This window comes from Macrotis lagotis, chromosome X (assembly GCF_037893015.1).
Source record: "Macrotis lagotis isolate mMagLag1 chromosome X, bilby.v1.9.chrom.fasta, whole genome shotgun sequence".
NCBI lineage: Eukaryota > Metazoa > Chordata > Mammalia > Peramelemorphia > Peramelidae > Macrotis > Macrotis lagotis.
Genome location: NC_133666.1, coordinates 694506797 through 694534630, shown reverse-complemented (window position 1 = coordinate 694534630; position 27834 = coordinate 694506797). Strand labels below are relative to the sequence as shown.

The window sequence follows — 27834 nt, the reverse complement described above, 5'->3', positions numbered from 1 at the left end:
TGAGGAACAGGACCCTCTGAGACAGAGAGAGAGAGAGAGAGAGACAGAGAGACAGAGACAGAGACAGAGATGAAAAGACAGAGGGACAAAGGTAAGAGAGAGACAAAGAGAAATAGAGATGAAGAGAGAGAGAAAAAGACAGAATGAGAGAGACAGAGACAGAGAGAGACAGAGACAGACGCAGGACAGAAAGCTCCCAAGGGCTCAGTCAGCAGCCTGGCTCGGGGAGCCTGAAAGCCTTCAAGCCTCCATGTCCTCCTCTGAGAAATGGAAGCACCCCTATTCCAGCTGCACTACTACAACCACCAAGTGATACTCCTAACATGCAGGGCTGGTCATGACATTTCTCTCCCCAGTAAATCCCAGTGATCCTGCTCTCCATTGATAATGGAACCAAATATTATTTCATCATCATGTCATCCTTTTAAAAGTTTTTATTTTTATTTGGTTTTCTATTAACATACAAAAGTGTCAGCTGCTCAGATTGTCTGTGCTCCCTTTGATTCTGGATCTGCCCAAGACCTCCCAAGGCTCCCAAGCCACCCACATTAGCCCAGGAGAACATGTATGAGACATAAGAAGCAGCAAATACATGTCACCTATATTGGGGAGGCACCTGCAAGATTCTTACCTTGAGTGGGGTACCAAAAAGGGAGGCTGCCCTCATGCCTGCTTCCCAACAGTCCTAGACTTCTCCAAATCAATGCTTCTGAAGACACACCCAGACCCTTTCCTCTCTGCTCCATGGAAGCCCCACGACCCCAGAGAGAAGGTTGATTTGGGATTCACAGTAGAGAGAAGGGTGCTTGCTGACTTGGTGTCTTTTCAAAAGCTAAAAGCGGCTAAAAAGGGACCCAGAACAAGGCAAGAACAAGAGAACTCAGGCAAGATTCCATAGTGAGGCTGGTTTGGACTTGACAATTCTCCCATTATGCATTAAAGACAAAGAAAAACACAATTACTCATTGAAAGCTGCAGAGATGAGCCAAAGGAAGAGACTGGCCAATGGGAAACAAGCTGACCTAGAAACCTGCCTTGGGGAGAGAGTGTGACAGAGTAGGACAAGAGCCACTTGGCTCTCCAGGGCCTTCTCTCAGGGGCTCCCTCCATCAGAATCCCCCCAGATTCCTCCCACAATTCACATGACCTGGACCTTAGAAAGGCTGGAGAAGCATCTCTCTGTTGGCTTCATGGGGGCTGGATTTTGATGTGAGCATGGGCTGCCACAAATCACAAGATCTTGACATCTTCTCATCCTGTGTGATTCTTGAGAGCCCTTTGCTCGCCCAGATCTGTAACCATGTGACATCACAGGTTCCTGATAGGAAATGATTGGTTTTGCCACTGGGGCTACTTGAGGTCACTCAATATATCATATGGCTCCCAAGATACAAACAACAGAGTATCTCATTGGGCTGCCCAACCAATTGTCATAATCTAGGAAGCAAATCTTCTTCCTTATGAGTTTGTATGTTTATTTTATTTTTTAAATCATTAATTTGTTTTTCTGACTACATACAAAAATAGTTTTCAGCCATCATTTTGGGGGTAAGGTTTTGAGTTTCAGGAAACAGTCTTCATCCAATTTGTTTTCTTAGACTCATCTTTTTTGCTTGATGATAGAGTTCACTGAGAAGTCCCTAGGTGCAACCAGCCCAACTCATCGATGAGTAGAAGCATCTCAAAAAAGCTTCCCTAGAGGCGGCTAGGTGGCGTAGTGGATAAAGCACAGGCCTTGGAGTCAGGAGTACCTGGGTTCAAATCCAGCCTCAGACACTTAATAATTACCTAGCTGTGTGGCCTTGGGCAAGCCACTTAACCTCATTTGCCTTGCCAAAAAAAAAAAAGCTTCCCATGGCTAGCAAACCCCTTTCCTATTTGAGCTTCCTTAGGACCTGTACCTATGACACAACCTTCTTGCTTGTTGAATGCCTGAAAGCTGAGTGTGGTTCTGACTTAAATGTATGTTTATATCCCTTAGACACCAGGTTCTTCTTTTTTTGCATTTTTTTTGGCAAGGCAATGGGGTTAAGTGACTTGGCCAAGGTCACATGACTAAGTAAGTAGTAAGTGTCTAAGGCTGGACTTGAACTCAGATCCTTCTGACTCCAGGGATGATGACTGATCCATTGCACCACCTACTTGCCCTACCAGGTTCTTTTGAGACTGGGTCTCCCTAATTCACCCAGGCTGCAAGAACCATGGCCACTCATGTTGATCCTGCTACTGATCTTCACGCGTCCTCTGACCACTTCTGACCTGGGCCAGTTTGCCATCCCTCTTTGGGTAGCCTGGTGCCTCCTGATCGCCATATTGGTGTAGGCACAGCTTGGCTTAGACCACTGCAGCTTGGAGAGCTCAGTGACCTCATAGGCCCCCTCCTTAGCCCCCTCCTGGACAAGTGTCACTACTAAGTCATTGCCAGTTGGAAGGAAGGTTGTGAAGACCAGGCCTTGTCTCCATCTCACATTTTCCTTGCTGCACACCTCCAAGACCTGTTGACATCCCAGTCATCTCTTTTATTTAAGGTTTTTGCAAGGCAATGGGGTTAAGTGGCTTGTTCAAGGTCACACAGCTAGGTCATTAGCAAGTGTCTGAGGCCAGATTTGAGCTCAGGTACTCCTGACTTCAGAGCTGGTACTCTATTCACTGTATCACTTAGCTGCCCCCCCAATCATCTCTTTCCTAGTCCTAATCCTGAATTTGCTCCACTGGCCAACTTCTCTGTCTTCATGTACATACCATCTGAATGCCAATAGAGGAAGTCACAGAACAGTGCTGCCTGGATCTGTTACAACAATGTATTCTCTGATTTGACCTGAGCTGTACCCCCACAGCATCTGCTCCAATGTCCCCCCTGTTCAGTCCCCTGTATCACCCAGCTGACCAAACCTTCTTTCATGTTGCTTCATCCTGGTGCCCACCACCATCTCCTGATTACTCTCTTCCTGCTTCACAATGGACAGAACTAAAACTCCTCCTGTGAACCCACAGGCTGTTTTCCTGCTCTTTCCCATGGATCCAGATCTGTGCTAGCTTGGTTGGGTCTTCCCAGGATTTCTGCCCTTCTTCATCCTCTAACAGATTAGCCCATTGACCTCGGGTGGTCTATCTCCTTACGTCTGTTGGGAGAGCTGCCAGGAAAGATGACCAAGAATCCTAAAGGCATGTTTTTTGTTTCCTTCAAGCAAACAATGAAGCCAACCCTGCCAAATCCCTTATGCATTTTTTGGATGAGAATGTGAAGTCCTTCTTTTATTGAGCTCTAACTGCTTTGCATCCTCTGGTTTCATTTATAACAAAAATGTCAATATGGATGAGGTTCAGGTCCTCTCAGGGCACATTTGGTGATTAGAAAATGCCCACACATTTAGAGTACCACCAATTAAATTAACGTTCACAGACTGGAAAGAGGGAGTCAGCCCTCTCTGCCTTTTTTAGTGCTCCACAGTCATGCCCATGGATGTGGAAGAGTGCCTGAGGCTCCCGGTCATTTTGTATTTTTATATGCTTCATGGGTCACACTATTGTTTTAAAAGCTAGGATCCAGTGACTGAGCTTCTGGGGCTGGGGCCTCACTCTCTCAGCCAGGCTGGTCATCAAACAGCTGCTGTGACTTCATTGTACTAAGCCAACTTCCTTTTCCCAGATCTAGGAGAAGTTAACAGCAGCTCGTTTCCCCCAACTCTGCAGCCCAATGAGGTGTGGCGATCTTAAATGCTTACTGGACCCTAGGAAGGCTGAGTCAGAGACAGTATCAACAATCCCTCTGCCATCTACCAACATTAATGGATAAAGTGAAAGGGAGGGGGTCGAGTAAATGACTTTATTCCAGATTCCCAGGATGGCTCGGTCCCCAGCCCAGGCTCCTTTCCCAACCTTTTTGGGGACAGGGGCAAAGCTTGAGGAAAAACATGCTCCATCCAAGAGAGAATGTGTAATTAGCCAGGACCCTTGTCCCTACAACATACCCTGGGAAAAGGAGCATGTTCTTGGAGCCATTTCCCCTGCCAAAGTCCTGTCAGATCTGCTCCCCTCCAATCAGAGGCAGCAGGATCCTGGGCACCATCTCTCTGAAGGAAGCTATCCCAGAGCCTCAGATTTCACTTTCTCAGACTTTCATCACAGCTTCCTATTTTGTAATAAAGGACAATTGCCCATAATAGAGTGATTGCACTACTGGGGTCTCAGCTCTGCTACTACCTGTATGACTTTGGGCAAGTTATTGGAATTCCCCAGCAGTTTCCTGTTCGACACAATGATCCCTAAGTGCCAATCAGCCCTGAATCCATAACACCCGAAGTGGCAGGATCATGCAGGCACTAAGCAGTAGCACCAGGGTATGCCTTGGCCTTGCCACTCCCCATCCAAGACTCTTTCTCTCCCACCATTTTAGCCCTGGGAGCTTGCTAACCTGTAAAGAGGAGGCAATTCTGGGGCAACTAGGTGGCGCAGTGGATAGAGCACCGGCCCTGGAGTCAGGAGTACCTGAGTTCAAATCCAGCCTCAGACACTTAATAATTATCAAGCTTGGTGGCCGTGGGCAAGTCACTTAACACCAATGCCTTGCAAAAAAAAAAGAAAAAAAAAGGAGGCAATTCTGTTCTCCCTCGCTCATAACATACCTATAGAACACTACAGAAACATAAGGTATTGTTACCCTAAGAACAGGGACTAGACCTGCAATGTAGTTAGGCCAAATTGGCATGTTCTTTGCCATTTATAATGTCAAAGGATTTTCTAGAACCCTGAGAAGGTCAAGGACTTCTCCAGGGTGGCACAGGTCCATCCTGAGGTCTAGAACCAAGGTCTTTCTAGGTTAAAGTCTTATCTACCTACCAGGTCTATTGACCTCAAATGACCCCAAAGAGAAGGGACTTGAATCCAGAACACTGTGTGGTTTTAAAGCCTGCTTAAGTTTTTGAAAATAATTTTTATGTCTTTTTTTTAGTGTAACTCTTCCACTGAGAGTTATCTCATTCAGCAACTAATATTTTTAAAGGAAGATAATCAGCTTAACTGATCATTATATCAAAAAATATGAATATAAGCACAATGTACAGCACTCATTGAAAAAGTGTTGAGAGACAGTATTTTGCAATGTTCACTTTATTTTGCTGTCATCATGTATGTTTTCTTGGCTCTGCTGACTTCTCTCTGCATCTGTTCATGGAGCTCTTTCCATACTTGTCTGTATTCATCCCTTTTATTACAGCATAATCACATGCCTTATATCCAGGACCCATATTTTACTCTTTTCCCAATCAATCAATAAACATTTACTAAGTGCCTGTGACATCTAAGGCACTGTCCTAAGCTCTGGGGATACACAAAAAGGCACAAGAAAGTTCCTGCTCTCAAGGAGCTTACAATCAAATATGGAAGAACTGATTCCAATTCTTTGCTATCACAAAAAGTGCAGACGTGTGTGTGTGTGTGTGTGTGTGTGTGTGTGTGTGTGTGTGTATGTGAGTGTGTGTGTAGAGGGACTTTTTTCTTATCATAGACTGAACTGGGGGACAAGTTTAGGAATGGAATCTCTGGGTCAAAAGGTATGACTATTGTAGCTGCTTTATTTGCATAATTCCAAAGTACTTTCCAAAATGGCTACACTGATTGACATTTCTGTGTCATGCCTTAGTGTGTTTATCTTACCACAGTCCCTCCACCATTGATTATTCTCATCTTTTATCATCTTTTTGAAAACTTTTCCCCACCTTTTTAAAAATTTTTGCAAAGCAATAGGATTAAATGACTAGCCCAAGGTCACACAGGTAGGTGTATTAAGTGTCTTAGACTATATTTGAACTCAGGTCCTCCTGACCCCAGAGCTGCTGCTCTATTCACTGTGCCGCCTAGCTGCCCCTTTTCCCTACCTTTTGAAGCAGTTGGTGATGCAGTGGATACATCACTGAACCTGGAATCAGGAGGACCTGAGTTAAACTCTGTCTTCAGATGCTATGTGCTCTGGGGCGGCTAGGTGGCACAGTGGATAGAGCACCAGCCCTGGAGTCAGGAGGACCTTAGTTCAAATCCTGTCTCAGACACTTAATAATTACCTAGTTGTGTGGACTTGGGCAAGCCACTTAACCCCATTGCCTCGCCAAAAAAAAAACAAAAAACAAAAAACAAAACCCAGATGCTATGTGATCCTTGGAAAGCCAAGTGACTACCTCTGTGTCCTCATCCGTGAAATGGAGTTTAAAAATAGTAACAACCTAAGGTTGTTGAAAGGCTCAAATGAGATAATATTTGTAAAGAGCATTGCAAATCTGAAGGCATTCTATAAATGCTACCGGTATCTTTGCCAATTTGCAGCATGTAATGTAAAAACCTCAGGGTTCTTTTAATTTGCTTTTCTCTTATTAGTGAGTTAGAGCATCCTTTCAAATTGCTGTCAAATAGTTTGCCATTATTCTTTTGAGGCCTTAAGCCTATAGCCTCTTAGCATTTATTTTCTGGAGAATGACTTCTTGTAACAAATATGTGTGTATGCTATATATTCTGTGTGAGTACAATGTACTATTAGATACATATACAATAATATATACAATGTATATTGTTTATAGATCTTAAGATATCAAGCTCTTAGCAGAGAAAGTTGACCCCGACTTTTTTCCCTATTCAACCACTTCCCTTCTTATCCTAGGTGCATTAATTTTGTCTCTGTCAGCTGTATGTCTTCAAAGATACCTATTCTGCCTCTTGTGTAATTCTCTCTTTTTCACTTAACACATCTCCTACCCTAATGATGGGAGGTATGAGATCTGTTTTTATCAAACAGGAAATTCTTTCCTAAGTCAATGGTTTCTGTCTCATTACACACTGGATTACTGAGTTCCATTGTTTCTGATTCTACCTTGTCTAATACAGTTCACTCATCTCATCTCTATTTTTAAACTAATAACAAATGGTTTGGATGACTGCTGTTTTATCATATGAGATTGGCAGTATTATTCCCCTCTTCTCTACACCCCCCCATAATTCTCTTGTTATTTGAGCTTTTTTCCAAATGAATTTGATTATTTTGAGTTATACAAAGTAATCATTTGCTATAGCATTAAAAGTTTAAGGGGGTGGCTAGGTGGCACAGTGGATAGAGCACCAACCCTGGATCAGGAGGACCTGAGTTCATATCTGACCTCAGACACTTAATAATTACCTAGCTGTGTGGCCTTGGGCAAGTCATTTAACCCCGTTGCCTTGCAAAAAACCTAAAAATAATAATAAAAAACAGTTTAAGCTGTCATTCTTCTGACATTGGTACAGTCCAGTCATGAGCACGATATATTCCCGGGATTCCATCTTAAATTCCTTTGCTCTTTGAAACACATAATTCTACTCCTTCCTGAGGTTTCTGGTGGTTGCAGAATAGTCTTGTGACATTTGAATTTCCTTCCCTCTCTATGAGGGTGACTCTCCAGGTCACTTGCAGAATTTGTTCTTTGTCACTAGAATTGTTCAATTTAACCACAAGGCATCTTGCAGTTTATGCAAAGGTCTGGCTTTGTTTTTTTTCCTGGAGGGGACCCGAGCTTTGTTTTCTGAGACCAGAAATTCTAAAGAGTTTTCTTGAATCATTCTCTGCACCCCATCTTTGAGATCAATAGATGTGGCTTGGACAGAGATCATGGTTTCACTGCTGTCTGTTTTTCTTTTTTGACAGTCCTTATTCACCAAGTGCTACTCTGATCTAGCACTTACCAGGAGTCAGGCACCTGGCTGAGGGTTTGATAACTGTCATCTCTATTGAACCTCTCAATAAGCTGGGGGGAGGGGGGCTCCTGCCTCTCCTAGTATTGCCTCTCTTTGTTCCCTCAGCATTAGCTCAGTGTTTGGCTTACAATAAGGGTTTAATAAATGCACCCTGACAGCCTGACAGACAATTTACACTGTTTTGTACAAGCTGGACTAGAGACTTGGTCCTGTGAACCTGCTCCATCCTTTCTCAGGTCATGATCCCCATCATCTCTCTTCATCTCTGGTTCCCAGTGCTGGTCCACCTGCCTCCTCCTGAAGGCTTCCCTGTTCTCTCCAGCTAAAACTCTCCTATGGTACTTTATCTTAACCAGTGCTTACTGTCCAGGTGGCTGGATAATCTTTCTTGGTCTCACAAGGGTTGAGTTAGATGAACTCTAAGGTCCCTTTCATGCCAAATGAATAAATAAATAAATAAACCCTAGTTTATTTATTTTTGTACAGGGAGGCAGCTTACAAAGGGCTCTCACAAGTATCTCACCTCATCTGAACCTCATGACAATCCTGAGGGGCAGTTATTCATTCATTCTCTAAACTTTTATTAAACCCTGGGACTCAAAGATCTCCCCTTTTGGATGTAGGCATCACATCCTCCCAGAGTTATTTTTCATCTTTGTAAACCCAGTACCAAGCACAGTGTCCTGCCAATGGCAGGGTCTCATCAGGATCTCCATCCAATTGAATTGGAATTTTAAGGATACTGGATTTGAGAGTCAGGAAAGACTTGGGTTCAAATTCTGCCCCAAGCACTTACTAGCAGCATGATCCAGGGCAAGGAAAAACTCTCACCCCCACCCCAGCTCCAGTTTCTTCATCTGTAAATGGAGATAAAAGCCCCTCGAGCACACATGCCTCCAAGTGAAAAACAAATGGAGCCTTCTCTATACCATAGAAAGATCCAGAAACATCATCAGTCAAAAGGATTGCTGCTACCTAACCTAGACTCTGCAAACCCCAGCAGCGCCAGACAACAGACTGCCTCCTGTGCTCTACTTCCCTTAAGGCCCATATTAGCTGCCACAGTTTTAGTCTTGGCACAATCGTTCTTCCCCCAAAGACTGATGTCATCATCCATCACATCGCCCAGGCACCAGCCACAACTCTGGAGCTCTGGTTGCCATAACAGCTCCATAAATCTTGTAAAAATCATTCAAGGCTGAGAAACTCACACTTTCTGTTTTCACTTGAAAAACTACATAGTAAGTGAAGAGAAAGGAGAGAAAGGAAACAAATGGCCCTGCAAATGTGATCTGCTGACTCTTCAGCATGGTGCAGAAAGAAGACTGAGGATCTAGGATCCAGAATCTGCCATTTTGGGGCTGTGCCACTTTGGGCAAGAAACTGGAAGTTGGAAGGGATCTGAGAGGCACCTAATCCATCCCCTGAATTTTGAGAACAGGTCCCTGAGGCTGAGACATCAAAGGATGCCCCTTCCCCCCAAGAGAGGCTCTTTGCCCTGGAGCCCCAGTTCCTGTGTAAGTTGACTTATGGAACACCAAAGGTTCTCACATATGGGTGTCCAGACCCAGGGTCCCTGGCCTGACTCCACACCTGCTCTTGCAGATGCAGCCCGTCATCCCATCTTTTTATCTAACATGTTGGCAATCTCCCAAGTGCAGGGAGGGCAGGCCTAGCATCTACAGCTTCATCACCTCCTCCATAAGGGCTTCACGGACAATGAGGATGATGATGAAGCCAGAGCCACTAACGTCTATTTGTACAGGGAGGCAGATGACGAAGGGCTCTCCCCTCATCTGAACCTCATGACAATCCTGGGGGGCAGCTGTTCATTCACTCTCTAAACCTTTCTTAATTGGCTGCTATGGGCAAGGACTTGTGCTAGTCACCATTTTAGAGATGAAGCAAATAAACCCCCATTTTTCACTTTTCACTCAGACACACAAGATGCTGAAGGTTTACAAGTGGTGTTGGGGGTCAGAGGCATGGATTTCAAATCTAAGTCACTGTGAGCAAATCCCTTCCCTGCACTCCACCTCAGTTTCACCATCTGTAAAATGGGGCTACTTAACCCAAAAGGCTGTTGGTAGGGAATGTTTTATCAAGCAAAAGGTGATTTTTTACACCCAGCCCTAGGGACATGACCTAGCTTGGATTTACTGGTTCCATCAGGGATGGGAGGAAAGCAAATTCCTTGGAGTCAGTCTTAGAGAGCTAAGTGATCACAGCTGGGTCCGTTCTGGTGGATAAGTCAGCTCGCTCTCTCTAGATCAGAGGAGCAGACTCCCCAAGCCAAGCACAATGCTGTGCAAAAATCATAATACCGGGGCGGCTAGGTGGCGCAGCGGATAGAGCACCGGCCCTGGAGTCAGGAGGACCTGGGTTCAAATCCAGCCTCAGACACTTAATAATGACCTAGCTGTGTGGCCTCGGGTGAGCCACTTAACCCTGTTTTCCTTGTAAAAACCTAAAAAAACAAACAAAAACAAACAAAAAAATCATAATACCACCAACAAGGAGGTTAATCCATATCTTATTTCTACCCAGCACTCTCTTTACCACAACCCTGGGAAGCGGGCACTGCCAACCGGACCATTTCCAAAATTGATTGGAGAACCAGTAACAAAGCTCACAGCCCTTCAACTTGACTAGGGTTGCTGTACAGGGATGGGGTTGAGAAACATGAATGGAATATGACATTGGGAAGGGAAACCTCATTCCAAAGCAACCCTTCCACCTCCTGCAGGAAGCCTCTTGGGTCCCTTCCATCACCACTGTCATCGACTCTATTTATATCTTCCATGTCCCTTCCATGAGAATGTAAACTCCCTGAGGGTAGGGACTAGTTTTTGTCTTGCTTGGTATTCCCAGTACTTAGCATAGGGTCTGCTATACAATCGGCACATAATAAATGCTTGTGGGCCAAATGACTGGTCAGAAGGCTGCCTCTGGAACTGTGGCACAGCATGCTGAACACAAAACACAGACTAAGCTGAAGGGAAGGAAAGCCAAGGACAAGTTTTTAAAATTTATTTTTCAAGTTATATGGGTGGAAAGGGGACAATCAAAAAAAGTCTGTGAATCATGCTTGGGCTAGGGATGACCAGTGATGAAGAGAACGGAGAACGCTGACTTTCTTTTCCTTCTGTTTTCTTGATGTCTCCCCAAATGAAGGAATGAAATGAAAAAGCTGATCCTTCACTTACTGTCTGGCAAGTACTGCCCTTGGGACAAGCTAGCAGAATGGCTCTGAGCACAGTGGCCGGGGCAGACCGAGGTGGAGGTCTGGTGGTCTCCTCCATCTCTCCACAAGGACTCCTGGGGGACTCTTGTCATTACACATGACCTCTGGAGTGGAATACAGACTGCCAAGAATTTGGGGGAAAAGTGAAGGAGAGGCAAGGAGAGAGGAACCGATTCCCAGTGTAAGTAAGCAGATGGTACGATAGCATCTTGCTGCCCGTAGTTAGTTCAGGTCACCTGCCCAGACAAACATCCTGGGAGGCTGGAAGAACTGGTCAACATGGCCCCAAGTCCCCATGAGGACTCTGATAGAATGCAGGAAATGGTCAAGGTACTGAAGAAAGGCAAATTTTGTCCCCATTTTAAAAAATCTATGCTGTTGAGCTTGACTTAAATGCTGCCGAATTCTAGTCTTCCTTATTAACCGAATGGCAATCCTAGGAGCCAGAGCAGCTGCAGGAAGCCTTCGTCCTGCTGATCTTTTCTTGTGACGATATGGCGCGTGGAAGGAACACAGCAGACGCAAATTTACAGCCTCTCAACACTCTGTAAATTGTGGTTGATTGAAACTATTTTTGTGGGAAAGAGGAAGAGATGTGGGTAGATTCAGAATAGGCTGATCGGCAGGCCCTGAAGATGAAGAGCCAGATGGCTTGGTCTCAACAGGAGGCTGCCAGCGGAGCAGCCCCCAAGGATCTGGGTCTGGGCTGCTCTACATGGTCATCAATGACTAGGAGACAACCAGGAGGCTTCACTTCAGGCCTCCCGTCCATGTTGGAGCTCCACATGGCTGGCAGAGTTGTGAGTTTGTCTCACCAACATGTTACATTTGGAATTACAGAGAAAAGCGAGTTGCTCATCCCCCTCGATCCTGCAAGGCTAATAGGGGCATGAACCCTAAGCCAGAAACAGAGCAAAGGTCTCACACACCTTGGAGGAAAGATCTCACACACCTTGTAGGAAAGGTCTCACACAACTTGGAGAAGTCTCACATACCATCACAGCAGCACCTTTTGTGCTACAAAAAACCACCTAAAAACCAGATGGGTGCTCATCAGTTGCGGAATGGCTGGGCAGACTGATATAGAAGTGAAACAGGTGATTGTGGTGGGAGAACAAATCCCTTTTCTTTCTTTTGTTTTGGTTTTTTTCCAACTGGCCTCACTCCATCCAATCCACCCTCAGCCCACACAGCTGCCAAACTAATCTTCCTCCAGCTCAGGACTGATCACACCCCTCTCTAGCTAAAGCTTCCACAGCTCCTGCTGCCTCGAGGATAAAACCATCACTGAGCTATCTGGAAAGTAAATCTTCCTTTAGCTGGTTCAAGGTGCACTGCAAGGTACTCTCCCTTACAAACCTGAGTCCAGATTAAGATTGGGTTTTTCCTGTTGCCCTGACACAAATTCTATCTCCTGTCTTAGTGTCTTTGAACAGACCAAATCTCTATGGGCCATGGGTAAACGGCAACCCCACTTCATCTCTGGTTCACAGATTTCCAAGCTTCTAAGGTCGAGAAAAAGACCTTTTGGAGTCCTTCCCATCCATTATTTTGTATTTATCTTTTGGGTTTTTACTTCTCTTTTCTGTGTAGAGATTATCCTCCTGCCCCCAACACAAGCTCTCTAAGAACAAGGGCCTTTTTGGATCCCCAGCATGTGGGCCAATGTCTGGCACAAATGACTAATGAATGAATGAATGAATAAGAAACAATGAATCTGATAAATTAAAAAAAAATCATCCAAAATAATGCAAGATTAAGAAAACAATATGAACAGTGACTACTAGAACAAAGATAAGCAACAAAAAACATTAACATTCAAATCAACACAATAATATTGGCACTGGAGGGCTGAATGAAATCTCTACTCCTGAGGTTTGGTGAGTCTCTCTTAAGGCTTGGGAAGCTGTGATCTGCTGGCAGTACTGATGTAACATATCCAGTAATTTCTCCAAAAAGAGTACAGGTTTTAGAGTCACATGAGCTGACTGGTGCTAATTCTGGCTCTACAGCTGCTGTTGCTGCTTATCCTTCATTCTCAAAGGTGATTCCATGACAAGCACATGATTTGTATTTGAGTGGGGGGAGGTGGGGGCAATGCTAAGTCCCCAGCCTCACTTTCTCCTCCAGAGCCATCTGGATCCAGTGGTCAGATATGAAGCAGGAGGGCTGGAGATGGCCCTGGAATGACTTATCCAAGATCATAGTCATTAAATGTCAAGGGACTGAATTTGAACTCTGGTCCTCCTGACTCCAGGACTGGTGCTCTATCCACTGTTCTACCCAACCACCCTCTGGCTCTGCTATAATGGCCTGTATGACCCAGGGTAAATGAATTTCCTGCATTGTGCCTCAGTTTCTCCTTCTGTAAAATGGAGTGGTTGGGAAAGATCACAACCACAAAGCCCACCTTGAGGTGCCTGAAATCTAAAGGTACCACATCCTTCTGATTATTCCAAGTCTCAGAAAGAGAGAGAGACATTTAAGGTCACCAGCAGCCACAAGTCAGAGGTTCATTTACTTTACATCAGATTTGCCACATTTTCCAATTCAATACCTATTAAGCACCTATTGTATACAGCACACTGCTAGGTTTTAAAGAGATAAATGTTTTGTAAGAAAGCTCCTGGTGACAGAACAGAGGCAGAAAAGATGTTAAAAAAACACCTACAATATTTAATTGTACCTGAAAACATGAAGTATAAACCATGTGGGGGGGGGGGCAAGAGAGGAATGTGATCAGAGAAAGGAATGTGGAGAAGGTGGTCACTAAGTGTGTTGGGGAGGGGGAGAGGACAAGGCATTCCTGCATATGTTATTTCTAGAAAGAGACTGAGTCAATGAATAAAAAGCTTGCTTTATTCAGAGTGGTTTGCACCATTTTAATTTCAAGACATTAGGAATGGGAACAGTTAGGTGGCCTAGTGGATAGAGTACTGCCCCTGGAGTCAGGAGGACCTGGGTCCAAATCCAGCCCCAGGCACTTAATCATTATCTAGCTGTGTGGCCTTGGGCAAGCCACTTAGCCCCATTGCCTTGCAAAAACCTAAAAAAAATGATGGTGCTGCAGGAACAGAAATGTTGAAACAACAATCCAAGACAACTCAAAGAATCCAGGATGAAAAACACTAATTGAAGAACGAGGGTTTTTTTCACTTTTTTCTTCTTCCTTTTTTTTTTTGGCAACACGGCTGATATGGTTGGTTGACTCTTGAAGAGGACCAAAGTGACATCACTAGTGTAGTGTCCAACTGTGGTCAATCAGACCGACAGGAGCTCAGGACGCTCTCCCCCAGGTCGGGCACCAACAGTCCATGGGGCCACCTGGACTGGGGCCTCTAAACTTAGGGACCTCATGTTTCCTTTGAGCTGCTTCCATTCTGCCCTCCTCATAGAGCGCAGCCCCCTCTCTGATGGGCGCATGCCAGGCTGGGCGGTCCTGTGCTGATCAATTCTAAAGAGAAAGCTTCAGAGTGTCCTTGTTTTACTTTTTCTGAGTGCTTGTCCTATATAAGTTCCATAAAATGGTCTTTTTGGCATCGATGCACAATCAATAGTGTGTTATTTGCCTTCGCAAGAGGTAGAGGAATGGGGGAGGAGAGAACTTAAAATTTTAAAAAACAAATGCTAAGAAGGTTTTAAAATGTAATTGGGAAGTGCTTGATGGAATAAAAAGGTTTGTTTTTTTAAAAATCTTTAAAAAATAGCGGTAATGACACTGAGGGGATAATACCACAGAAAATTCCTTCTTGGGAAAATGGGGGATTGGATGAAACAAGCATGTGGGTAACTTCTGTCCGTACATTCTCCCGTTCCCTCTCCAACATGACATAGTACAATGGACAGAGCACTGGACTTGGAGCCAGGAGGATACTTATTACTTACTAGCTGCTGTGTGACCTTGGGCAAGTCACTTCACCCTGACTGCCCCTCATTCAGGGCCATCTCCAAGTCATCCTGATTCATCTCTGGCCACTGGACTCGGATGGGCTTCTGGAGGAGAAAGTGAGGCTGGTGACTTAGTCCAGCCCCCCTCACTCAAATCCAGTTTATATGGGTGTCACGTCATCACCTCCCTGATGTCATGGTCTTCTTCGAGTATGAAGAACTACCATCATCTCTTGGTCCTTGACACTACAATGGAATTATGTCTCCTCTCTGACTTGCCTTCCCTCTAAAGTTCCCTGCTTCTACAGAGGCCCTTCAACCAAGTTCCTAATTATAGTCATCCTGACTCTAAATCAGCTGCTAAGTCTTACTGCTGTTCTTTCCACGTCATCTCTTGCATCTACCCTCTCCCCCAGGCCTTCCAGATTCAGAATCTCAAGTCTTCTCACCTGGGCTATTTTCAGACCTTCCTCTCCCTACTCTCACCTGGGCCACTGTCAACATCAACTTCCTGAGGAACAAGTCCCCTGCTCAAAAAACATCACTGGCTCCCACCTGCCCACAGGCTTGGACACTGCCAGCTCAATGAGACTTCCCTGATTGAGCTTCTCATGATATAAACTATGGTCCCTAGTTCCAACCCAATGGAAAGATGCAGGTCCATTCCTCAGTCCAGCCTGCCACTATCTAGATACTTTCTCCTTTTCTGACTCGGTTCTCATTCTACTTCTCCCCAATTCCAATGCCGTCATGAAACTTCCCCTGATCCTTCTGCCAACAATAAATCGCTTCCCCCCAGACCTGACTCAGCCATTCTCTGTCATGCTGACTGTGGCTAGGAAGCTTATCCTCAGGAACAGGAGGGCAAGAACAGTGGCTGATCTCTCTCAGCACCGAGGAAATCCTGGGGGCTTAGTAGATGGTTTTTGGCTCCTGAATTTCAGCATCATGTTAGAATGCAAGGAATCATTCAATTGCCTCCATTTTTAGAGAAAAGTGAGTTGCCCGGAGCCAGGAGAGGCCAGGCCAGATCTCCTGGCTCCCAGTCCAGGGCAAGCTGCACATGCACACAGGAGAGGTTCAAGTCCACTCCCGCTTCCAGACCCCACTCGGTATTTTTCACACTGCAGACAATGAGATCCAGATGCAAACAGAAGGCAGCCGAGACTGGAGCACTTCTGAACCTCAGAGGCACAGATGTCCAAGACCAGGGACAAGCACCTAAGGGAACCAAAAGGAGGGAAGCCCGAGAGATGGCAGAGGAGATGCTTCTGGATGCTTCCACGGGAGGAAAAGAGAGAAAGAGGAGGAGCAGGAGGTTGGGGCAAATCTAAGGAGGGTCTGGTGGATGGAGGGGGAGTGGTTTCCATGAGCACAATGCAGACTAAGCCCTTTAGAAAAAGTTCTCATATCTTTTTTAAATGAGGCTCTCACAGCTGCGGCTGATGTAAATAGCTGAAAACTACTGAGTCACAGCTACTGTCTCCAGCACTGGGCCAACCCCGGAGCCTTCCAGTGTTTACGCTTCAAGCCTGGTGCTGCATATTTTCGTTGGGAGGTTAGGCCCTGTGGTCAGCAGCCTCACCATCTGCAGAATCTGGAGCTGGGAGGCTCATAATGGGGAGAGAGACGGAGGCTGGGACAGGGGACTGTTCCCCAGATTGAAACCAGAAGCTCAGCCACAAGTCTTAACTCTGATACTGTGGGCAAATCACAGATGAGTGCAGGACTCTCGAGCTGGGAGAGACCTTGGCTTCAGCTCTTGGAGAAACTGAGGCCCAGAAAAGGGGAGGAAGTGGCAAAGGTAGAATTCAAAGTCTAATGTATCTTCCCTTAGCCAGCCTTAGTTTTCTCATCTGTAAAATGGGGCCCACAGTAACCTTACCTCCTAGGGCAGCTGAAATGATCAAGAGACAAGGCATGTGAAGAGTCCTGCTACTTTGAAGCCTAGAGTAATGGGGACTATTCACATGACTTGGGAATCTTTACCTCTCTGGAATCAGTTTTCTAACCCGTAAAAATGGCAGCTGGTGGCACAGTGGAAAGAGGAAAGGCCTGGAGTCAGGAAGACTGGAGTCCAAATCCAACCCCAGACACTTGCTAGTTGGGTGACCTTGTTGCATGCCTCAGTTTCCCCAACTGTAAAATGAGCTGAAGAAGGAAATGGCAGACCACTCCAGTTTCTCTACCAAGAAAACCCCAAAAGGGGTCACAAAAAGTCAGTGTGACTAGGGGGTGGGGTGGTTATCATCCACATAGCAGAGATCCTCTGTATCTCAGACCCAAGAAGAAAAATCATTCAGTGAGCATGTCTTCAAGTTCTGGGAGCCAAAGAGCTCCAGACTGAAGTCACGTCAACACAACCCCAAAATGGCGGGTGGAGGCCCAGAGGAAGGTTCAAGAGGAAGCTCCAAAATCCTCCCTCTTTCCCATCAGGAATGTGGGCAGCTGTCCCAAGGTCATCTGGCAGAAGAGACTCCAATCTGATTCAGGATTTACATTCCAGAAGAACCAAAAATTGACATCACGCATGGAAAAGGAGGATGCTTAGGAGGTTTTGTCTTGTTTCTATGTTCATAAAATTGAAAACCAATTCATTTTAAACAGTGGGTGGGGGGGCAGAAAAAAGAACAATTGTTCAAATTAGGCCTCATTTTGAAATGTTTGACATGAAATGAGCCAATCTGGGCTAGGAAACTGGCTGCCGACAGGCATATTTCTTTCCTAGAGAGAGAAGACAAGGGCAAGACTATAGGAATTTCTCACGCTTCCTTCTGTGAAAGAATGTTGCCTCCTCTTTGTGGAGGCATGGGACTGTTTGTTCAGGGGGCCCACACCTCAGGAAGCCCATGTTGGCAGTTCTGTAAGGAGGGGAACATCTGCAAGTGGTCCAGGTGAATACATGGGAGCACTCTCCTGGTGAGGGACAATGCCAGGGCAAAAGCACTGCTTCCACCTGCCCAGTGAGAGCCAACAGGTCCCTAGATGCCTGAACACCATCGAGCTAGATGTTCAGGTCATCTGAAATGCACCAAAGACCACTTGATGCTAGCCAAAACTCCTGGGAAATCCATAGCAGCCAAAACAGAAATTAAATTGGTAGCTATCAGATGACCAATGGCACCATGGAGAAGCCCCTAACTAAATTCAATCACCTTGCTTTGCTCTTATCATTCCTCTGGGGAAATGGAAACATCTTTAAGATGCAATTAATTTTAAACAGAGATTTGGTTGAATGTGTAAAATTCCATCCTGGCAGGGCTGTGGGGACATTGATCCTATCTGGACCTGAGCAATTTTGTTACTCTCACAAAATCCTAAGGGTGACATTACAAAAAAAAAAAGGACGCAATAATAGAAAATGGGAAACAACCTTCATGCCTTGAGTTGGGAGTGACCTCTGCTCTATCAAGATGAAAGAACAGATGGGAGCCAATAAAACAATAAATGGGGAAACTCCCCAAAGCAATTTGGACATGGGCACCAAGTGACATGAAGTGAGGACAAGAGCATCTGACAACTGTACCCAATGACAGCATGGAGTACAGGGTCCAACAGGTCAAGGCCAAGGCCAAAGTGGGGGGGAGGCCTCAGAAGCTTTGGAGCCCATGGAGGAGGAAACTGAAACATGCATGTGCCAACAATGGCAGCTAAATCAAAGCTATCACAAGGAGAAACCAAGCAAACAAGCGGCTCTTCATATTTTAATTGCTCCATCATCTCTTTTAATTTGGCCCAACATTCCTGAGGAAGGGCCTACTCTGCAAGGTGGGCTTTGTCACCTATAAGGTGATACAAAGACAGAAATGGGAGAGGCTTGCCCTCAGGCCCCAAGCCTCATGACTTCAAGATCTTGCTTCTAGGGATGGGGGGGCAAACCTAAGAGGTACCCAAGACTGCTCTGGTCCGTAAATACTTCATGGACAGTCAAGGAGGTCAGTGGGCTATCTCTCCCCAAAGAGGAGATGCATTGGGTCTGGGTCCATTCTGTGATCAAGGTGGCAAAGATGCTGCTCCAGCAAGGAGGAAGTCTAAGGCTCCAGAGAGGGGGTGACAGCATCAGATGAGGGGGCTCAGCCTTAGAAAACTGTGCATTGGACAGCTAGGTGGCACAGTGGAGAGAGTACCAGCCCTGAAGTCAGGAGGACCTGAGTTCAAATCTAGCCTCAGACACTTAATGGCCTAGCTATGTGACCGTGGGCCATACGTTAGTTACTTCATCAACCCCACTGCCTTGCAAAAAATAAAAAATAAAAAACAACTGTGCATTTAGAATCCAACTTTCTTATTTCCCACTTCAGTAATCAACTTTTTGACACTGAGGTTGGTCCATCCTGGAGACAAACAAAATTCAGGCCAATGAAGCAAGATGATGAGGCTCCTCCAGCTTGGGGAAGGATGTCCAACTGTTACCAGCAAGACCTGCCTCTGCCTCTGCATTTCCCAGCTGGAAGTACCCTTTGCTCCTACAGTCTCTCCTTCTGATTGGCTGGTTCTTCTCAAAATTTCAAAGGGGATGTCCCAGGACAGTCCCATCTTCAGTCCACTCCAGGAGATGCTTCCATTGAGCCCTCAGCAGAGGGTGAGGATGGAAGATCCCAGTGTAGGGCAGGGGCTGTCTTTCTTTTTGCTTGTGTCTGGGTTCTCAGCATACAGTAAGGGCTTTTTAATGCTCTTTGACTTGAGAAGAGATGATGGCTAGCATTCCAGGAAGCCGTGACTGGAAATCATGAAGCAGCATCAGATGACAGGTTTTAGAGAGATGGTCTTTGGTGCAGGGTGCAGTGTGGGACTACTAAAAGTGCCATACAATTTCCCACTTACGACCTCATCCCCACCTCTGCCCTTTACTTTGGGCCCTACATGTATATCAATGAACGGGTTGCCCTTCCAGCTATACAGAAAAATCTGGGCCATATTTTTCATCCGCTTTGTTTTTCCAGCATAAATGGATGGTGCCAGGTCAACTCTATATAAAGTCATTAGCAAACAAGGTCATTCAGAAAGCCTAATCATCAATAAGTGAAATCTGGGAAGCCACTCGAGAAATCTAATCAGTGGTCCAAAAATTTGCTATTCTAGGGATGGGGGGCATTGGAAAATGCTATTCATGACGGAAAGTGCTACTCAAATCCAAAGAAAGAATGATGGGAGGGTCTGAATAAAGATAGACATACTATTTTCACTTTTTAAAATTTTTTCTTTCTTCTAGTTTTCTCTTTTGCTCTGATTCTTCTTACATGGCACTAATTTGGAAATACGTTTACCATGATATTATATGAATGATCTGTGTCAGATTACTTGTCTTGGGGAGGGGAGAGGGAGAGGAAAGAGGGAGAAAAATTTGGAACTCAAAAAGAAAAGAAAAGCCATCATTGGGAGGTGGGTTTTGTTCTATCTGGCACTGAAGAAGAATAATAGTTTATGCCAGAGGACTCTCCACAGGCTCCCAAGCTCTTCATCCCCAGCACCTCATCTGATGCTCCAATAGCCCAGGGAGGGAGGGGTAACACAATACACTGAAGTATTCCAAGGGCTCCCATGGTGCTTTTATCTAGAAAACAGGCTAAGATGACTCAGATGTCCTTGGCCTTCTATCTCCTTGAAAGCATTTAGAGAATTCTGCTCTTGACTCTGTTAGGTTATTCACTGATTTTTACAATTGGGAGCCCCAGCACCTTTCACTTGAGTATCCCCTGATGCCCGAAGGTGGCAAGGAAAGGACTCTTGAGGCCTTGAAAATTATAGGAGGGAGACCCAACCTAGCACATTGGAGAAGCTTCATGCAGAAGCCAAGTGAGGAATGAGGGGTGGCAGGCCTGTGGCCGGGCCCTGGTCACAGCTACTCATCTACTGGATCAACTTAAAGGCTGGGAGTGGAACTTGTGGAGAGAGACAACACTGAATCCTCACAAGGGTGAAGAAGAACCTGAGTAGCTTCACAAAAAAATAATCTAGCAAACAATAACCCTTTTAAAATAAAATGAAATGGAGCAGTTGGGTGGTACAGTGGATAGAGCACTGGCCCTGGAGTCAGGAGGACCTGAGTTCAAATCCAACCTCAGACACTTAATAATTGTCTAGCCGTGGGTCCTTGGCAAGTCACTTAACCCCATTGCCTTGCAAAAACTAATAAATAAATAAAGGTTGAAAATTGTTTTAAAAATAAATAAAATGAAATGAAATGAATACACAGATATCTATGCCAATTTGTCAACACTCCCTTGAATCCCCTTTCAACCTTGCTGATTTTCTGTTCACGACACAAGTAGTACTTTAGAAAAAACCCACAGCTGAGGCTGAGGGACACAGCAGAGGCCTAGTTCTGCCCTTTTCCTTACTGAGATATTTCATCAAACTTTCCACATTTCTCATTCTTGAGGTGCCCTCCATGAAGTAATCCCTCCAAACAAGGAAGGTGCCAACTGGAAAATGGGTGAATTAAGGGATATGTGACTATAATGGAATATTACTCCACCAGAGGAAAGCATGAGAGTTGATTTCACAGAATCCTGAGGAGTATGAACTCTTGTAAGGTGAAATGAGAAGAATCAGAAGAATTTAAGAAACTGCAACAATGTAAGGAGAAACAACTTCAAAACCAATGAATACAATGAAACAACAACCAAGTCTGCAGAAGACCTGGGAAATTATCTAGAGGGGATTCCAACCCTCCTTCAGACAAAAGAGATGGACACAAGATGGAAAAGAGGCAGACAGGTTTTAGACATGACACTGCGTGGATTAATTTTGATTGTTTTGCAACTCCTCCCCCCAGCTCCTTTTTGTTTTTCATTTAGAAATAGAAAGGGAAGTTAACAGAAGCTTGAGTTTAGTAATAATGCAATAATAGTAATAAAGTTTTTTTGTTTTTGTTTTTTGTGAGGCAATGGGGTTAAGTGGCTTGTCCAAGGCCACACAGCTAGGTCATTATTAAGTGTCTGAGACCGGATTTGAACCCAGGGACTCCTGACTCCAGGGCCAGTGCTCTATCCACTGAGCCACCTAGCTGCCCCAGTAATAAAGTTTTAAAAGGCCACTGTAATATTTTAAATTTACTCAAAAGAAGCACGACTAGTAACATGAGAAGCAGAGCCACTCTGAAATGAAAGTACAGAATTATAGCAGTAGTATGTCATAGAATTCATAGTTTTGGACACAGTCCTTTTTAAGGGGGTATATTTTAGGTATGGAAATTCTTTTTTTGATGTTTAACCTTAGTAATAAAACTTATCATTCATAAAACAAAATAAACAAAAAACCAAGGAAGGTGCCAGCGCCCACCTGCTGTCTAGGCATTGGGCTAGTTCCTGCCCGGAGGGGCTCAACTGTAAGCCGGCTCCCAGAGGATGAACATGTTGGTCATTGCAACCAAGGACAGACATTTACTAAACATATAGATATTGGTGCTGACTCATCAGTTCCTTTGGTCTTGGGTTCTCAATCCACATAGATGGAATAGTGGTTGGGTTGGTTTCCCCTATATTAATCACCCAGCAGGACCCTGGAGGTGCTTCTCCCCAGAGTCTATGCCTTTTCCTTTCCACTTTTTAGAATAGGGGAGACCATCAATGGACAAGAGTGGGTAGAGAGGGGTTCTGCAACTACAAGTGCCTTTGTACCAATGTTTTTTCTCTCTAATTACTTCTCTAGAGCATCCATACTGTTCGGTGATTGGATCATAGCTGGTCACAGCTGGTTTTAGAATGCTTCTGGCCTCTGACCAGACTGTTCTCCACTTCTTTCTTCAAGTCCCCCAACACTAGCATTTGTTTTAAAAAATGTATAGAATGTGAAGTCAGTTCTGCAACTAGAGAGCAAATAAAACCACTCTTGGTGCTTAAAAAAATAATAAAAGCTCCCACACTTACAACTTTGCAAGGAAAAAATTCACTACCTTGTGCTGCTGTCCACAAAGGTTCTCACTCATCCCCAGGCTTCATCCGCATCTGGGCTTGCATCTGCGCGATCATCTCCTGCATCCTTCGGAGCTGAAAAGCAAAAGGATGAGTTTAGTACAAAAAAGCAACTGAGGCATCGGGTACTTTGATTCAGAAAAGAGAATCAAAGTTAATTCCTCTCATGAAATGTCTAACATTTCATTTTTCTGCTCCCAGTGTTGGAGGCTGCCACCCACCTAGGACTCTGTACCTGAATCCCTGGACTATAAGAGGGAGAGGGGCTGCTTTGGTTTCCTATCAGCCCCCACACACTTGGGCTTCCCACCCTCCATCCCAATTCCATTCTGTCACTTGGCAAGGTGGATGTGCCCATGATGAGCCCACTTAGGTTAACAGACGTGCTTCCTGGTCCAACTTCACAAAGCTGTGGGCATAGCTGACAGAGCTGCCGATGGAGCCAGGCTGAGGAATGCCCCCACCATCTGACCATTCCTCCACCGGCCCTGGTCTGCCCCTTTCCATAAGCCTTCCACAAAGAATCCTTCCAGAATACTGGAGACTGCTCTCTAGAGTGTCAGGGTGGCCCTTGGGGTGCCATCTGCTGCCTCTTTTTCCTACTACAGGACCAACTGCTCATCTCCTTTTCTAAAAATGGCTTTAATGCCATTTGTGGAGTGGCATTCATCCCAGAGACAAGCCCCAGCCTGCTAGATCCATCATGGCCTTAGGCTCATGGCCATTGCCTAAGGAATGTGGGAGGAGAATCCTTCAGTTTGCCAGTGGGAAATTCTGCTGTTCTGTGGGACCCATTGGTCTTTTTTTTTTTTTGGTCTTTGCAAGGCAGTGGGGTTAAGTGGCTTGCCCAAGGTCATACAGCTAGATTATTATTAAATGCCTGAGGTCACATTTGAACTCAGGTCCTCCTGACTCCAGGGCCAGTGCTCTACCCACTGCACCACCTAGCTGCCCCGACCCATTGGTCTTCAATTGGACTGAACCCACTCTGTGGCCTGGCCCAGGCTAGGTCTGAAACCCAACACACGTGTCTCCATTTGCCTTTGGCCTTCACCAAATCCCACCTTGGCTTCGGAGCTTCAGCTTTCTCCTCTATCAAACAAAAGCAGCTTGAATAAATTGGTTCTATGATCCCATTGAGACCTCCAAGTTCCACAGAATAAAACATGAGCAAGTCCACGGAAGAGCTACAGGGTTTGGGGTCCCTGGATTTCTAGATCCTGTTTCTATTTCTAGATCCTATTAACCTGCAATCCAATTACTGAGTAGAGCAGGTCCTCAAGCCATCATCAGGTCTGGGGCCACCACAGCCCACCCACCCTGATCAAGTAACCCCAACCCCAGATTCACGGCTCTGTTGAGAGGATGCTGGGAGCCGAGAGAACAAAGATCATAGGAAAACAATGGGATGGAAATAGAGATGTCAATTGTTTCCCAGCCAGGCTCTATCCAAGGGGCCTGGGGGTCCCAGATTAGTTCTTCCTGCTCTCTTGGCTACTTAAATGCTGCCCTTTGAAAAGTGAACAGGCAGATTGACTGCTGGGCCCGAGGCTCAGCTGTCAAAGGGATCCTCCTAAAGCACAACAATTCCCTAGGTAAACCCTGGAGTTGTTCACCAGAGTCTAGTACTGTCCACGGAGTTTTCTTGCAAAGCTACCAGAGTGGTTTACCATTTCCTTCTCCAGTGGTTTAAGGCAAACAGGCTAAGAGGCATGTCCAGGGTCACCCAGAAAGGACATGTCTGAGGTCAAATTTGAACTCAGGTCTTACTACTTCCAGGCTGCACACTGAGCCACCCAGCAGCCTCAGACTCTAGTGGTTCCTTATCAACTCCAGAAACAAATATCAAATTCTATGTTCAATTTTAACAGTCCTTCAAAATAATACAGACTAACACGTTTATGTAGCCCCAACTGTGTACAGGCACTGTACAAATATCTCAAAAGATCCTTCACAGCAGCCCTGGGAGGTAGGTACTAGAATTATCCCCACTGTTAAGTGACTTGCCCAGGGTCACACAGTTAGTGTCTGAGGCCAGATTTGAACTTGGGTCCCTTCTTTTCTTCTAAAATCCAGAGACACAAGACCTGTCCATTCTGAGCTTTTTTCTCACCTATACTGTTCTCTGGCAGTTCTCTGCAGGGATCTCTGCTCCAGGCCCTGCTGGCTTCCTTTCCCAGCCTCATGAACTCCAGAGCTTCTTCTGAGGGTTTCTCTGCTTATATCACCTCTATCCTGTGTATAAGAGATCACTGCATGTTATCCTCCCTGTTGCCCCCTCCACTATCAAGCGGGAAGCTCAAAAGCAAGGGGCCACCTTGCCCTCTCCTTTGCATTTCTCAGGGTGCTGGCACACAGCCGGCACATAGCAGGCATACAGCACAATAAATGCTTGCTGATGCATCTCTGATGACACTGTGGGTTGGTCTGATGCCGTCTTTTCTTTCTAGGCCTGGAATGTCTCTTGCACCATCCTGTCAGGCAGTCCAGGTGACTTGGGTTCTGGTCAATGGTGAACTTCTCTCTCACTCAGTGGTGAACTTCTCAACGCCACAATGACAAGGACCATTCACTGAAGCAAATTTTTAACAAATGTTTGAAGTGATGTGGTGACTGAGGATGAGGTAGATCTGAGCACACTTAGAACAGATAAGAGGGAGCCAGGGGTCTCCCTTTGCCCCCCCCCATCTTCAGTCATTTCCTCTTCCACTCCAATGTGACCTGGGGAAAGAGTTTTCTACCAGCATAGAAATACAAAATGAAGGGACAGCAATGGTGTAAGGAATGGAAGGGCTCTAAGGTTCCAAGGCGTGAGGACCAGTCTAGGCTCTGTTTCTCATCAGCTTCCTATGGACCACAGCTTGGGTGCTGCCTCCTATGTGGGGGACTCTACCTGAAGGGAGGCAAAGACAGCCCCAATTGGGAGGGCCCTCTCCCTCCTGAATGAAGCCATTTTATATTTTCTTGGGTTGCAGCTCCACAAGAGACCATTTCAAGTAACTTAGGCCATGCTTTGCTCTCAGTAGCACAATAAATGTTGAGTAGATTGAATTAGCCAAGTGACCATGGGCAAGATGTGTGGATCTAAGGTAGTAAGATCCCTCTGAAGCACTCTAGATGACACAGCAAAGTCACATCCTGGAAGCAAATGGAGATGCCAGAGAGAAACCAAAAAAGAGGCCTGGAGAGGTGGACATGGGCATCATCCACATGCTAATTTATGTTTGCTTAAGACTATCAAGTTAAGGGTCAGCTAGGTGGCACAGTGGATAGAGCACCAGCCCTGGAGTCAGGAGGACCTGAGTTCAAATTCACTTAATTACCTAGCTGTGTGATCTTGGGCAACTCACTTAACTCAAATGCCCAGCAAAAACAAAAACAAAAACAAAAAAGGTTCTCAGTCTAGGACCTCCCTGATTATGCAATCATGTATATTCCAAATCTCTGCATTTCTCACAGTTTCCTTAGATCCCTGAGGGCTGGGACCATATCACAATGTCCAATCTAGGCTTCCTATCTCCTCCACTCCCGGGTACAGGGATTTGCTTTTACAGGAAAATAAACATTGGTAAAAAAAGGAACAGTCTCTGGGTGTAGGGAGTAGGAATTGGTTGAATAGATAAGACACACCCAAAGAGTGAGGTGACTTCTGCCTGGGCTCCTTTGGAGAATGTGGGATTTGAAGTATGGAGGGGATTTCATTAAGCAGTGAAGAAGGGGAGACACATTCCAGGTGGGGCAAGAGACATAAACAAAGGAAGAGAAACAGAAACAGGAAATCCTAAGGCCTGTGCTCAAAAGGAGGCCATCCCAGTGCAAAAGAAGCTTAGGATAGAGGGTTACAGAAATGAGAGCTCACTTGGATCTGGACTGGGAAAAGTCAAGAATGTGACACCAAAGAGTTGGTTTCGTCCTGCAGGCTGGGAATTCTGAACTAGGAGAAGTTGCCCAATCAAGCTGGTATTTTTAAGGGGATTCATTTGCCATCAGATGGATAGGAGAGGGTTGAGAACAAATATCAAAAGGATATCCCAAATTTTTCCAGCACCCTAAGGTTCAGTGGTTTTTCCTCCCGACCTTAGGAGATTGGAAATACAAGTTTTATCCTTCTTTTACACAAGGGAGAATTGAGGCTTAGTGAGGGAAAACGACTGTCCACACATCTAGAACGAGCTTGGTTCAGAATCCAACACTCCTGACTCTAGCTCTTCTCTGTCTACTTCATCTTTCTCCTGAACTAGGAAGGCATTGCAATGGCCCAGAAGCAGATGATAAGAGGCCAAACCAAAATGGCCCTAGTGAGTGAACTGTGCATGCTTGAGAGTGAGGATGCCATTAGAAAGGACATCATAGGGGCACCTAGGTGGTGCTGTGGATAGAGCACCAGCCCTGGAGTCAGGAATACCTGAGTTCAAATCTGGCCTCAGACACTTACTAATGACTTAGTTGTATGGCCTTGGGCAAGCCACTTAACCCCATTGCCTTGCAAAACCAAAAACCTAAAAAAAAGATAAAAAGAAAGGACATGATAGTTGAAGGAAGTTCCCTAAAGGATGGGAATCATTTTGGAGAGGAAGGCTCCTTCATCATCTGAGCCTGAAAGAATAGATGGATACCAACAGTAGGGAGGTGAAGCCAAGGGGAGATGAGAGGCACACACCAGATGGTCACCAATGAAACACGGGGTGATTCGTGCTGTGGTTGCATGTTTTGATAGGATGAGGGCTACCAATCAAGTGCAACAAGAAGGAATTAGAAAACCAATTCATTGAGCGATAGCCACTCAAACTATCTACAATTGAGTACCGCACCACAAATTGGGCCCTGCTTGGAAGCCCCTTTGCCTTTAAGTCTTTCTATGTGCTTATAAGGCCATGGCATACTGTTTTACATGCTGGGGGGGGGGGGAGATCCCAATTAAGGTTCCTAGCCCCTGTAATCTTCTCCCCCCCCACCTTTTTTTTGCAGGGCAATGGGGTTAAGTGACTTAAGAGTCTGAGGCTGGATTTGAATTCAGGTCCTCCTGATTCCAGGGCCAGTACTCTAACCACTGTGCCACCTAGCTGCCCC

At 45.5% G+C, this 27834-nt stretch overlaps 1 protein-coding gene across 4 annotated transcripts in view; it reads right to left on the bottom strand.

Annotated features, from left to right (window-relative positions):
• Window positions 1-27834, bottom strand: part of LOC141501986 (septin-2) — a 119635-nt gene that overhangs the window by 2600 nt on the left and 89201 nt on the right. For 3 of the 4 annotated variants that reach the window (XM_074206481.1, XM_074206483.1, XM_074206482.1), the window contains one exon: window positions 22746-22839. In XM_074206481.1, coding sequence (XP_074062582.1) covers window positions 22775-22839 — 65 coding nt within the window. In that variant the 3' untranslated portion in view covers window positions 22746-22774. Of the gene's footprint in view, window positions 1-22745; window positions 22840-24877; window positions 25000-27834 lie in introns of all 4 variants that reach the window. The other variant, XR_012472355.1, reaches the window with a different exon arrangement.